The 13,958-nt window shown below is 41.5% G+C and overlaps 1 protein-coding gene across 2 annotated transcripts in view; it reads left to right on the top strand.

Moving 5' to 3' along the window:
- The first annotated feature begins 11,357 nt into the window (after positions 1-11,357).
- Positions 11,358-13,958, top strand: part of BEND4 (BEN domain containing 4) — a 32,983-nt gene continuing 30,382 nt past the window's right edge. For both annotated transcript variants that reach the window (XM_038400968.2, XM_038400969.2), the window contains exon 1: positions 11,358-12,012. In XM_038400968.2, the coding sequence (XP_038256896.1) occupies positions 11,595-12,012 (418 nt within the window). In that variant the 5' untranslated portion in view covers positions 11,358-11,594. The remainder of the gene's footprint in view (positions 12,013-13,958) is intronic.

Raw genomic sequence — 13,958 nt, forward strand, 5'->3', positions numbered from 1 at the left:
AGTACAAAGATTATACTGTAGCATGAACTGCCTTACCCTTGAATGGTGAAGGCACAAGTTAGTTACGCAGGTCATCTCATATGAGTTCCAGTGAAACCTTTATACAACATCACCCCATTGTATATTCTCTATATGCTATATATTTTACAGAGACGTTATTTAAGAAATATTTTAAAGAGTTTTAAAAATATTTATTGGTACTGATTTTTGTAACCCTCTGCTTATAAATCCAGGCAGCCTTGGTTACTGCAAATTCAACCTTTCAGGCCCCAATAGGAGAGAAATTGTTTCTAAAAAATGACCTAAAATAACTTTTCCAAACATAAGCTTTCCAGCATGTAAATAAAATACAACTTGTTACATTTTCAAACAAGCATCTTTGTATTTTCTGCCATGCTGCTTCTCATGCTTGGAGATACTCCCCAAAAACATCCACAAAACTAACTTCTTATCCTCTTGCAAAACCCTCCTCAAAACTCTCCTTTGTCATGATCCCTACACAAACACTTGACAACAGTTAAGTTACTGGTGTGCTGAAACTGCTGGCTGTTGTGCTGACCAATATTGTCTCACTGATTCCTTGTACCCCAACCCCATCTATCTGTGCGTATCCATCTGTTGTCTTTTGTCTTATAGCTAATGTGTAGGTTCTTTAGGGTAGGGACTGTCTTTTTGTTCAGTATTAGTATAGTACCTAGCACAATGAGGTCCTGGCCAATGAGCAGGGCTCCTAGGCACTATGATAATATGACTAATAATAATAAGTAGAAAGCAGGAGTCTCTGTTTTCCAGTGGTATATTTCTTGAATCCCTTTTCTAGCTGTGAGGAGCTATGAGATAATTTACCTCAATGCTGGCTTCTGTAGAACTGAATATTGTCCACTTTGTGCCTCAGCCTAATGTAAAGTAGGGGTCATTTTGCAGCTGCTTAGAGCTTTGAAGTGTTAGAAGTGCTCCTGGCAGAGATGATTTAGGTACAGGAGAGAGAGTCAGAGGTACTAGTGGGATAAGTGCTTCTCTTAATTAATCTAAATAAATCAATAAATAATAATTAAATAGTGAATGCAATGTATTATATGAGTATTGTTGTTAAGGTGTAACACAACAGATGCTGGTAAGAGACTGGTCTTTATTTCCTGGTCAAAGCCACCTGACATGGGTCAGCTTTATAATACCCTGCTACATAACAGAAGTCAATATCCACTAACTTCAGTGGCTACCATTACAGATATCATCTCTGTCTATCCGGTACACAATGGCTGATCAAATCCCCCCAAAATGTATTCTTCAAATAAATTATTTGACAATAAAATGGCAAAAAGAATCAAATAGTGTTGGTGGCTAATAGTATTTGACCAGCTAGAGATCTGACTGAATACTAGAAAAATTGATTTGATGAATTAATTATTCAATGAAAAATGGAAAAATTAAGTAAATAAATTTGTGGAATATATATAAACTTGTTCTAGACATATATATTTACTAACACTTCTTATCCATTTACTGACATTTACTATTTTGTCTAGGTCAAAGGTTCTCAAACTGGGAGAAGGGATTCAAACATTTGTCATGAAATATCTCATCATAATTTGCCCAACATCATCATAAAGATTTTAGAAAAAATTCTGCTCTCTGTTAAATGGTTATAAATCAGGAATAATTCGACTGAAATCATTGTTAATAGATCTGATCTCACCACAAAATTATGATGACAACTTAGTTTTTTGTCAAAATTTTGGAGTTTTCAATCAAAAAAAGGAAAATTCATCTTAAACAATTTTTTATGAAAATTAATTTTAGGGGGGATTAAGTTTACTTGAAAAGACATTTGTTTGAAAAAAATGTTTTGATGGACCACCTTTAAATATTACTCCTGATTTACACCAATATAAGTGACCCAGATTCTAATACCTTTTGCTCCAAATAAGAGTTGCAAACTCTGGACCAAGGATAGCAGATTTCTTCTGTCATCTTAAAGGTGAAAAATAATGTACAATTTCCTTTTAAAATTAAAGATACTCTGTGGCAAAGAAATTGTTAGCTCCACTGACTTCAGTGAACAAGGATCTGTCCCTCCATTTTAAAGCTTAAACCAACTGCCATTTAGCAAAGAAACAGAATATAATAGAAAAGTAATTAAGACACTGGATAATTCCAGCAACATCAAGAGGTTCTAATGATAGTATAGTAACCACAAGAGGGAAGCCTGAATGTTTATGATATTGTTAGAATCCTGAGACATCCATGAAGACACATATTACAGTTTTTCTGTCATGTTATTTATATTTAATTAAGTAAAATGATAATAAAATTTATAGTATATAATTATTAATAGTATTGTTTCATCATAATAGTTGTATTTCCCCTGATTAAAATCACCCCTGTCCAGAGGGCTCAGACTCTTCTGCGAGAAGACTATCTATGTGCTCACCAATGAACAAACAGGATTTTACATCTTTTTTTAATCTTGTGAAACTTGTTATGGCCATGTTTATAGGCCTCAGTTTTGCAGGATGTCAATATTTGCAGGGTGACAGCATTTGTTCCTCATTTGGACCCACAGTCGTCTTCTTGCCCTATTTCCATGTGGTTTCACATTTTTGTACTGTCAGTTTATGTTTTTTATTTTAATATATTGTTCAGTTCTCGTGTGTGCTAGAGATTTTTAGCACCTCTCCTGACTGGGTCATTTTTTGCTGTGCTTCTCAGTGTACAACTATGGTCTTCAGAGATTTAATTGGTTTTTGTCTATTGCTTTTTCTTTTCTGAAGTGAAGGCAATTATTGTGCCCCTGAGGGTAGTTTTAGGTTTCCCACAGGATTACCCATGTTACTTCTACAGGGTTATTAATATACAGGAAGTCTTTTATTTCATCTCTCTGAAATGTACATCTAAGAATAAGCTGTTAAGTTGTCATGATTTAGTGTATGGTTCAATGGTTGGTTGCAGTCATAGGAAAATGGAAGAGTCATCTATGGGAAACAAAGGCAAGATGTTACATTCTTGAACTTCTAGTTGGTCTTATTTAAGGGTGAGAAAGAGGTCTATTCTGGAGTAAAGTGCATCTAAAATAAAGAAGCAGCTATCATTCCTGTGCTTTCACATTGGTGTCTCTCCAGGCACGTATCAGACCTAGTTCTTTCATTTCATTGTTAATTATCATTGAGGTTCCATTTTCTGAATGTGGAGTGGATGATCATCTATCTATTGTAGAGTTAGAGGCACAATTCAAATTCTTCCCCTAAATGAGTTTAGGGAAGCAATTTTTTTTCTCCCTTCCTCCTGGGTCTTAACTGCAATTAGCTTGCACAGTTTGTTTGACGAAATCTGACTAGTTTTGCACAAGTACTGTTATGTATAGAGTCTAAGTTTAATGTAACACTTCACTGCAAAATATCAAAACATCTATATAGTTTTAAACATTTGTTCTCTACTCTTTAGCAAGTTTTAATGCACCAGGACCATTTTTTCCTGTTCTAGAACTGAACCCCTTTTATTCATCTCTTATAATGAAGGTAATAACTTTGGTTTTCATGACCAAACCTGTGGTCTAATCAACAGGTGAACCTAAGCTCCCACAGATAAAGCTAGAGTATTACCTCACAGAGCCACTTAAACCCTGATAGTGATACTTTTTAAATGCTTGCTGAAGATCTGAGTATATTATCCTACTTGTATACCTGTTATTTTTCCATGATATAAACTATCAAAAATTCCAAGAGCTGAGCATGAGATACTATTTTCTCCTTTTTTCATCCTGCTTTAAGTTAGCTGTCTTTAATTAAAATGAGCTTTTCTGTGTGTTCACAATTTGATTCCTTAAAATATTAATATTTTCCTCACATTTGGTGTCAAAGCCATTACTTTTTCCTGTATCTCACTTGACTATTTTAAATAATTCATTTATCCATTTTCCAGTCTTCAGAGAGCACTGTACTTTTCATTTTACACAATATGACCCTTTTTAATATATCTGATACTTCCCCTCCATTATTCTTCCCTCCTTTTATTTACTCAACCCAAGTATTCAGTGAGTTAGTTTTGCTAAGGCACACATATAGCATGGAAATATTTATTTCTTGATGCCTCCAATCCCCCCAGCAATCTTACACTAATTAGAAACAAACAAAATATTTTGAAGGCAATCAGTCATTAAGAATTATTTCAATAGGTCTCTCTAACGCTGAGCCAATAAGGGTTAAGCAACCAGGAGGCTGAGTGACCTGAAAACAACCCTTAAGGACATATTAGAAGAGTATTGAAATGATAAAAAGGGCCATTCCTCATAGATAGTTATCAAAATCATGTTAAGTAGACTAGAAATTTTAATATGTATGCCTGTATTGTTAGAGAATCAAAGGGTAGATACTAAATATATTTTGTCCGTGTTTACCTATATCTTGTTAGAAGTTTAATAATGTGATCTAATTAGCTTGTTGATGCTAAGCTTCTGTTTCTGTCTCATAATGCTTCATTACTGTATTCTGTTGATTCAGAGCTCAAAAGAAGATATTATCATTTAGATGGGACTTGTGGTGTTATAATATTATTGTCCTCATTTCTCTTTGAACCTTGTAATTCTACATAGTGAACTGTTTTAGTAATTTGGATGGCTTGAATGTATCGTCTAAGAAAGGACCCATTGAATAGAGCTCAAACTGTCCGCTTGCTTTCATCAAAGCCCTCGTGGTGGAATTACCTGTCAGCACCCCCCCTTGCTTCAGCTGTAAAGGAAGCTCTGGGCCTGATCCTTTTTTATTGCAGATCTGCTTAAACTTTGACAGGGAAAGTCTAAGTCTCAAGACTGAGGTCTCCAGGTTTACTCTGGATCCACTGAATATTCCTGGAAAAACTTGAACAAACTCTGCACATTGGCTGCCTATTGAACTATACCCTTTTAAATTGACTCTAGAAGGACTTTTTACAAATCAGCAGCCTCATCATCTCTGCTATGAAACTGCTACTGAATGCATCTGATGAAGAGAGCGTAGCTCAGGAAAGCTTATGCTCAAATAAATGTGTTAGTTTCTAAGGTGCCACAAATTCTCCTTTTCTTTTTGACCTAAGAACTTTACTCATATCTGTATGTATATTGATCTTTTAACCATAGCAACTCTCTTCTTTCTTTTGATTAATAAATCTTAAATTTAATTAATAAGGATTTAGTTAATAAGCATGTATTTGGGTGAGATCTGAAATATTCATTGATCTGGTGGCCAGTGTGTCCAGTCCCTTGAGATTGGTAGAATTTTATATATGGCAAATAAGGTTTTTAGTAATCTCTCACTATATTCAGCTTTCAGAGTAGCAGCCGTGTTAGTCTGTATTCGCAAAAAGAAAAGGAGTACTTGTGGCACCTTAGAGACTAACAAATTTATTAGAGCATAAGCTTTCGTGAGCTACAGCTCACTTCATCAGATGCATTGCATCAGATGCTCTAATAAATTTGTTAGTCTCTAAGGTGCCACAAGTACTCCTTTTCTTTTATATTCAACTTGGCTGTCTGGATTGCTTAAAGGGGATTGCATTTTGACTTTTTGGTAACCAGTGTGGTATTACAGAAGCTGTTTGGTTAGTGGTTTGGTGAATTTAATTATAGAATAAACCACCAGTTTGGGGGTTTATCTGCCCTGTTCCTTGCAGTTTTCCCTGAGTAAGCATTCTCAGTGTGGCACCTCACGGTACCACGGTCACAGTCTCAAAATAAAATATAACCAAGATAATATATTTCCATTACTACCTAACATTTCCAGGTGGAACCCAGGAAAAGCAGTGACTGACAACACTTATCAGAGTAGCAGCCGTGTTAGTCTGTATTCGCAAAAAGAAAAGGAGTACTTGTGGCACCTTAGAGACTAACAAATTTATTAGAGCATAAGCTTTCGTGAGCTACAGCTCACTTCATCGGATGCATCCGATGAAGTGAGCTGTAGCTCACGAAAGCTTATGCTCTAATAAATTTGTTAGTCTCTAAGGTGCCACAAGTACTCCTTTTCTTTTTGACAACACTGAGTTTGGCTGATAGGTCTCTGACACAGGACGCGGTTCAAGGTTTAACTGAGAACAGCAGTTCATGTTCTCCCTCAAAAAACTCCTGAGTCACTTGATCAGAGTGTAACCTTGACAAATATGCACAGTGTAGTCTCTCACAGTTTGAATCACCAAAGAGGCTAAAAACAGAACCATGCACTGCATAATCTCTAACCTCAGGGGACAACAAAAACAGAGAATTGCTGTGTCAATCTCATTTCCTTAGTAGGCTCATTTTTATAAACACAGGCCTGTGGTTTTGAATGCCCACACTTCAAATAACATTTACCTGTCAACAGCTGCTGAAATATTGAATCCCAGTCATCTTTTCCTTTTGAGCTTCACTATTTTGTTTCTTTATTCATAAACATGAGCAACTGAGCTGAACTTAAACTAGCTACAGTTAAATATTTAGTGAAACAAATTGTAGCTACTCTGCTTGCAGAGTGGTTTAGATTACAAGGCAGAGTTGCCAATCTCTGCTCATCAAGGCTCCAAATGTGTGGAGTAGCATTGGCATTTGGGACCCAAATCTTGCTTTGCATTAGAACAGCTCCTTTGAGTAGGAGGAGAAAGATTTAGCCCTGCCTTCAGAAGATGGAGATGAATCAGACCTGCTTTTTGAGTACTGTGCTTTTAAACACCTTTAAAGAAGGGGTAGTTGATGATTGATAGCCCATGTCTAAAGTGGGTATTCTTCTATCTGCTGACAAATATGCTCCTCACAGTATTTTCGAGGCAGAAGGTATACATTGCAATGTTGTTGTTCTTTTTCCTGGAATCTTTCTTTCCATCTTTTCTCTTTTTCTTAATTAGAAGCTGCTGTAATGAGAGCCTTCAAACACCCGCATTCAAAATATCACTCCTGTTACCTATTTCAAATCCTCACCATTAGTAAATAGCGGAAAGCATGCTTCAGTGGTTTGGTAATGGAATACATAACCTTTCACTTCTGGGTCTGCTCCAAATGACAGTAACAGAAAGTCATTATTGTATGAAGGCTGCTTGGAGACTTATGTGAAATTAGTTGGTTGTGTCCGTTCTGTTTCTCCTGAAAAGCACTCATCATTTCTTATGTTGTAAGAGCATCAGGGCAAGAACCATGTCTTCAAATGTATTCACACAGTGTCTTAGAATATGAAGCTGTGATGCAGATAGATAATATAAATATTAAATAATAATAATTAATAATAATCCAAAGACTACATGATTTGCAACTGCTAGCAGCAAATATTTTCAATAGCCAGTGATGGGACACTAGATGGGGAGAGCTCTGAGTTACTACAGAGAATTCTTTCCCAGGTCCCTGGCTGGTAGGTCTACATGCTCAAGGTCTAACTGATCACCATATTTGGAGTTGGGAAGGAATTTTTGCCCCAGGTCAGACTGGCAGAGACCCTGGGGGGTTTCACCTTCCTCTGCAGCATGGGGCATAGATCACTTGCAGGTTTAAACTAGTGTAAATGGTAGATTCTCTGTAACTTGAAGTCTTTAACTCATGATTTGAAGACTTCAGTAACTCAACCAGAGGTTAGGGGTTTATTACAAGAGTGGGAGGCTCCAGCATTAGTCTGCATAGAATGCAGCAACCCACATCCTTGATAGACTGGTACAAGCACATCACCCTTGTACTCTGATCCCTCCAGTGGCACCCAGTCTGCTTCTGTTGTCAATTCAGCTCTTTGGTCCTGAACTTCAAAGTTGGGTCAGTGCAGCTATATCAGTGACCATATCTCCTATATGACCTACCAAGTTAACTGTGTTCCTCTGGACCCATGCAGTTCACAAAGCTCTGAGCAAAGACTGTGACAGCTGGAGGTCAATCCAGGGGCTTCCGCTGTGGAAGGAGCTTTATGAGGTTAGACTAATCCAAAGTAAACCACACTTAAGGTCCTACATCCATCCTCCTCTTTGAGCGGCTTTTGCACCATAACCAGAGGGAAAGGGATAAAATAATGGCAACAAAACATACAGATGTATACCCCAAGAAGAATATCCTATATGAGAGAAGGGATAAAAAAACCAGAAGGCTCCGTGAAGACCATGAAGGACCTCAGCATGCATTTCTGATGTACAGAGGAAGCACTTTGATCCTACCATGATGGGCACTACAGGAAACCCAAAGACAAATACAGCACATAACACTACTGTTCCATCATCTCTGTTGGCTGCCTGTGTTTATTTGAACCTAGCTATTGAGTTCATATGATATTCTATATTTTAATTATTGTAATGGCCTTACATGGGTGCAAGTTAGTATTAATCTCTAAAATGAGATCAATAGAATCACAACTGGCACTAATTGTCACCCCTCTTTATTAAATTTATCAGAAAAGCCAAGACTCAAATGGACACGGAAGATGAATGACCATGGAAAATTCTTCCATCTAGAGATGCTCTCTCCAGATCAGAGCTGAGGCATGTTCATGAATGTGGGGAAACTTGAACTGAAGTTACTAGTGCTATACCTGTTCTAGGCTAAAGAGAGCAAGCACTTCATTCCCAAAGGCTCATAGTCCAGCACATTTCACCAACACTACATCAACTGGAAAAAATTCCAGTTGGTAAAGTTAATGTCATAATAATTAATAATAATAAACCCATGAACTAAACAAGCACATCTTGAGGAGAAAAGAAACTGTAAATTAAAAATCTCATATGTGAGAGTTTGTTACCACTGTGTACTGGTAGGCAACACCAGACCACTTCAGTGACCCTGTAATTTCACACAGCAGTCTGTGCAAGAAAGACCATGAGGGGTGAAGAGGAGCACAAAAATACTCATTGGACATCGAAATACTCCTTAAATATTAAAAGCTCCAGACATGGAAAGGGAGCTGTGCAAAGCGAAGAGACAGTGGCTGGGCACCCAGGAAAATTGTGGTGACTCAGAAACCTTCCTGGTGGTGGGGGAGGAGAGGTTGGCAGCATTCCTAGATTCCAAGGCCAGAAAGGACCATTGTGGTCATCTAATCTCACCTATTGTATAACACAGGCCCTAGAACTTCCCCCAAAAAGTCCCTACAGAAGATCTTCTAGAAAAACATCCAGTCTTGATTTTAAAATTGCCAGTGATGGAGAATCCACCATGACTGTTGGTAAATTATTCCAATGGTTAACTACCTTCACTGTTAAAAAGTTACACCTTGTTTCCAGACTGAATTTGTCTAGCTTCAACTTCCAGCCATTGGATTGTGTTAGACCTTTTTCTGCTAGATTGAAGAGCCCATTATCAAATATTTGTTCCCCATGTAGATATTTATAGACTGTAATCAAGTCACCCCCTTCAATTTGTCTTTGTTAAGCTAAACAGATTGAGCTCTTTGAGTCTCTCACTATAAGGCATATTTTCTAACCTTTTAATCATTCGCATGGCTCTTCTCTGAACCCTCTCCAATGTATCAACATCCTTCTTGAAGGTCTGTGGCTAAGCAGATCAAGACCATCTCCTATTAAAGTCATTAGAAGGCCCAACTAACTTCAATTAGTATTGGATCAGGCACATGTACTAGACTGTCAGATTTCAAGATCTGTGTTTAAATCATGCCTGCATTTTAGGCCAGTCAAAAGGGACAAGGCAAAGGGGTGGGGGCAGGATGCTAACCACACAGATTATAGATTTTCTATCAAATAATCATGTTCATGCCCCTCCTTTGACATTGCTTCAGCCCTGAAATGGTGAAGTTTGATATCAAAACATTTCATTTCCAAGTGGAAGATCAGTATTCTTACAAAACTTTATTCCTATTGCTTTATTTCTATTATACTAAAATGAATTAAAAATAGAAAAAAAATAAAAAACATTTGGTCAAAAACACAGTCTGTCAGAAAACAACAAAATATGATTGACTTTGATGCAATAAAACAGCAACAACTGTAACTGCAGCCTTATTTAGACATTTGTGGCTGCCCCAAAGAATGGAGTCATTCTGCTAATCAAAAAATCTATCATCTCTATAAAAAGTCCAGCTTTAAGAAGTTTACTCTACTTTTAGAAATGAGATTGGTTTAAGATTTTAGGCTTTAATTACTTCAGTAAGGAGGATTATTTGTCATTTCACTGAGTGCGATTAAATAAATAAATAGGGCTGAAATGGGGGAGCGATGACCACAATAAGTCGCAGCAAACGCCGCGTGATGACAGGGAACGGATCCCTCCCTTAAATCTAAGTCAAGTGCTCTGTAATTTTACTCTAAAAAACCAATGGGTTTTTTGTTATCCTGATAAATTGGAGCACCAGAAGCCTGAGAGGAGTGGGACAGAAGAAGGGAAACGTTAATGCAAAAGATGAAATTGCCTCGCATGAAAGAATGAGCGGTTTGTTATCGTTCATTTTTCTCCAACATATCATTCAGTTTCAGCTGCCTCTCCTCTCAACCAGATCCCCACCATTTCTCAGAAACGTCTCTCTATGGCATCTCATTCTCTTCCCGTCTTTCACTGGTAAATCATTCTTTCTTAACTGTCCCTCTAACGGTTTGGGGCTGAGAGGAGATGGTAGTCATCCACGTGTCCGGCTCCTTTGAGCAGTTGCAAAAAAGCAGACACAGAGGGATGTTGCAAATAATGTTAAATGTAATTAATCACTCGGATTCCTAGAAATCTGACGTGCATGAGTTACAGTGAAACCGCTTTTATTTCGCCATGAAATGCTTTTGCATAATAAGAAAGAAAATGTCCTCTGTGCCCTAATCAGCTCTGACAGTCCCTGAACTCCCCAAGACTTTTATTTATGGCGTTATTTATTCCATCTCGAATAAATGGGAACACGGGCTGCGATGGCAGCCTGCGCGAGGGAGGGAGCCACCCGGGGATGGGGGGTGAATGGCAATTAGACACCGAGGTAGCCTGCAAGGTGCCTGTGCGTGCAAACCTGAGCCACACGCCGCCAGGAGCACGGAGAGAGGGGAAGGGAGCGGAGCTCAGCCTGGGGAGAGGCAGCGGGAGCCGGGCAGCAGCAGCCACAATCACAACCGCGGTCGAGCTTTGCCAAACTTGCGGGGCCCCTCCCTCCCTCCGGATCCCCTCAAAGTTCCGTTTACACGGCAGGGGAGCCCGAGGCGGGGCGAGCGGCCGCATCGTCCCCGCGGCACAGCGGAATCGGCGGCCCCCCTCCCTCCCTCCCTCCCTCCCCGGGGCGCTTCTCCTTCCAGCTCCGCGGCTCGCCTCGCCGCACAGCCGGAGGCGCCGCAGCCCGCCCCGCGCAGGGCTGTGCCAGGGGCCGGGCTGGGAAGCGGCTGGTCCGGCGCGGCGGAGGCGCCTCCCGAGCGCGGGCCCCGCCCACCGGCCTGGGCGCCACCCGCCCGCCCCGCGGCTGGCCAGGGGGCGGCCGCCGGCCCCGCGGCCGCGCCAAGTCCCGCCCCCCTCGCCCATTCTCCTTAGCGGCGATTCCCCTCAGCACTTGCTCTTTGCCTCCCGTCTCCCTCCCGGCATTGGCGCGGCCGCCTGTCAATCACCCCGGCACCCGCGCGCGCCGGGCTCCGCCGGGCCACAGCGACAGGCGGCGGCGGCAGACGCAGCCCCGGCGGGAAGGGGGCCGGGGAGCCGCCGGCGCAGCGGCGGGATGCTGATGATGATGATGGAGGAGGACATGCAGGCGGCAGAGGAGGGGCCCAGCCTCCCCAGGCTCTACCGGCAGAGGAGCCCCTACAGCGTCCTCAAGACCTTCCCCAGCAAGAGACCAGCCCTGCCCAAGCGCTACGAGAGACCCACCCTGGTGGAGCTCCCCCACCTCCGGCCGGCGGGGCAGCCCTTCCCGCCCGCCGCCTCCAGCAGCAGCGAGCCGCACCCCCACCCGCCGGCGCCCGGCTCCTACCCCAGCGGGCCCGCCCGAGCCGCCTCGCAGGGCCACCCTAGGACTCCCGCCGCGCCGCTGGGGCCCCAGGCAGCCTCCTCCTCCTCGGCCCGCTACAGCCACGGCCAGCCGGGGGCCGCGGCCAGCGGCGAGGGCGGCATCAGCAGCAGCCTGGAGCTGAGCGCAGGTACCAACTCTTCTCTTCTCGGCAACTTCGTGCGGCACTTTCCGAGGGGCGGGCGGGCGCCGGGGGCTCCCTCCCGGGGGACAGTCACCCTGCAGCGTGGGGCTACAAGGTGGCCGCCCCCTTCCAGGAGGGGCGGGGGGCGCACCTGGGAGGGTGGGAGGGGGGGAGAGACCCTGCACATGAGGCTTTACCCCCCCACCCCTTGGGGCGGCTGCTCCCCACTGGGAAAAGGGCGCAGCCGCCCTCCCCCCCCCCCCAGCAAGCGGAGGGGATGGGCTGCCAGCATGGGGAGGATGCGGTGCCAGGGGCATAATTATCTCGCGCTTAATAACTAAAGTTCCTGCAGACCCCTTGGGAAGTTAAGGGTGGTACCTAACACGCATGAAACCTGCCCAGACAGGAGAGCGAGCCTTCGCTCTCTGCGAGGAAGCCGGGGCGGTTCCCTCTTTCCCCTTGTTGATTCCAAGACCGCGAAGCCAACCTTTCACGCCTTGCCTAAACCTTGTGCCATCACAGGGCTTAGTTCGCGGGAGGAAACCCACTCAGAAAAAGCTGCATCAAAGACGGCTGATGCCTTTTCTGGGAGGGCTTTTTCGAAAGCTAATCTTGATGGCTCAGAAAAGTGCTTACCTCCGATTTCTGCTTCTGCACATCAATGTACAGAGACACCCCAAGGCAGAAATCTTCCAGGTTCCCAGGACAGCGGTGACTTGAGTCAATGAAATCTGCAAATCAGGGAAGGAGAATGGTCTTGGGCTTTTTGTCATAGAAAGCAGCTAATAGACAGATTGTTTAAGAGGCTGTAATTAAGAAAAAGAAAAATAGACTTCTTGCTTCTTTGCAGTATCTTCACAAAACGTAGAGAGGAAGAGGAGATCAAAATAATTTTTTTCTAAAGGTGTAACATACTAAGATGTCAATGCATATCTTTCTTCTAGTGATGGTTTAGAGTTAAAACCTACATCGATCTTGATATGCAACCTAAATTTGGCATCAGGAAATGGGAAATTGCATCTTTAAGCAGAGTACAATCAAAAATGAATTACAATAAATCCTATATAATTGCATAGGTCATTCTCTTTAATGAGATTTTATTAACCTGACTGCCAGGCTTCTGAGCCAGGCAGATATTTTATCTTCTTCAACTGATAAAAGTGTCAGCTATAAACCACCATATAAATATTCATAAATCTACACATCTGTGGCAGCCTATCAGCATCATTCTTTTGGACATTAAAAGCATTCTAATTACTTTCTGTCTAGCAGAGCTGAAATGCTGCCTGTTATAGTATGTGCTTGGCAGGCATGATTGCTTTTGTTTGGCATCACACATAGCAGCATCCTATTTTATATACTGATGGTCCAGAAAATATTCAGGGTGTGACTGAACAGGAGAAAGATTAGGAAGCACCATCTGGTTCTGATAACATTGGGTATATTCACTCATCTGGTAATTTTTAACACATTGATTTATTTTAAAAAATTGGATCCTGTTTTGGTATGTTGATGTTTGCCTTTGTAACAAATGTGAGGACATTTCTTTACTAAACAGCATGATAGCCATATATTCTATTAATTGGACTATGTTTTAATGCATATTTTCTCTCCAGTTTAACACACACATTGGTAATATGTTAAAATTTGTAGAGATTTTATGGACGTAGCAAACAAGGTTAATCCTCTATATATAGTCTGAGAATTAACCACTTTGATGAACAAACTCCATAACTCATGCCACTAGATCATACTTCTTCCTCTATAAAACTAGAGAATTTAAATAATTTAACAGTATTATTTCACTGTCTTATGGAACACAGTCAAGCAGCTGCTAACAAACATGATACTTATGATTTCTCTACAGAAGTGGGATACTCTAGAAAATATGTATAACTGTTTGGTAAATATATGTACAAGGGTTTATTTACAACAGAATGTTCTGTGCAGAA

This window comes from Dermochelys coriacea, chromosome 4 (genome assembly GCF_009764565.3).
Source record: "Dermochelys coriacea isolate rDerCor1 chromosome 4, rDerCor1.pri.v4, whole genome shotgun sequence".
Lineage (NCBI taxonomy): Eukaryota > Metazoa > Chordata > Testudines > Dermochelyidae > Dermochelys > Dermochelys coriacea.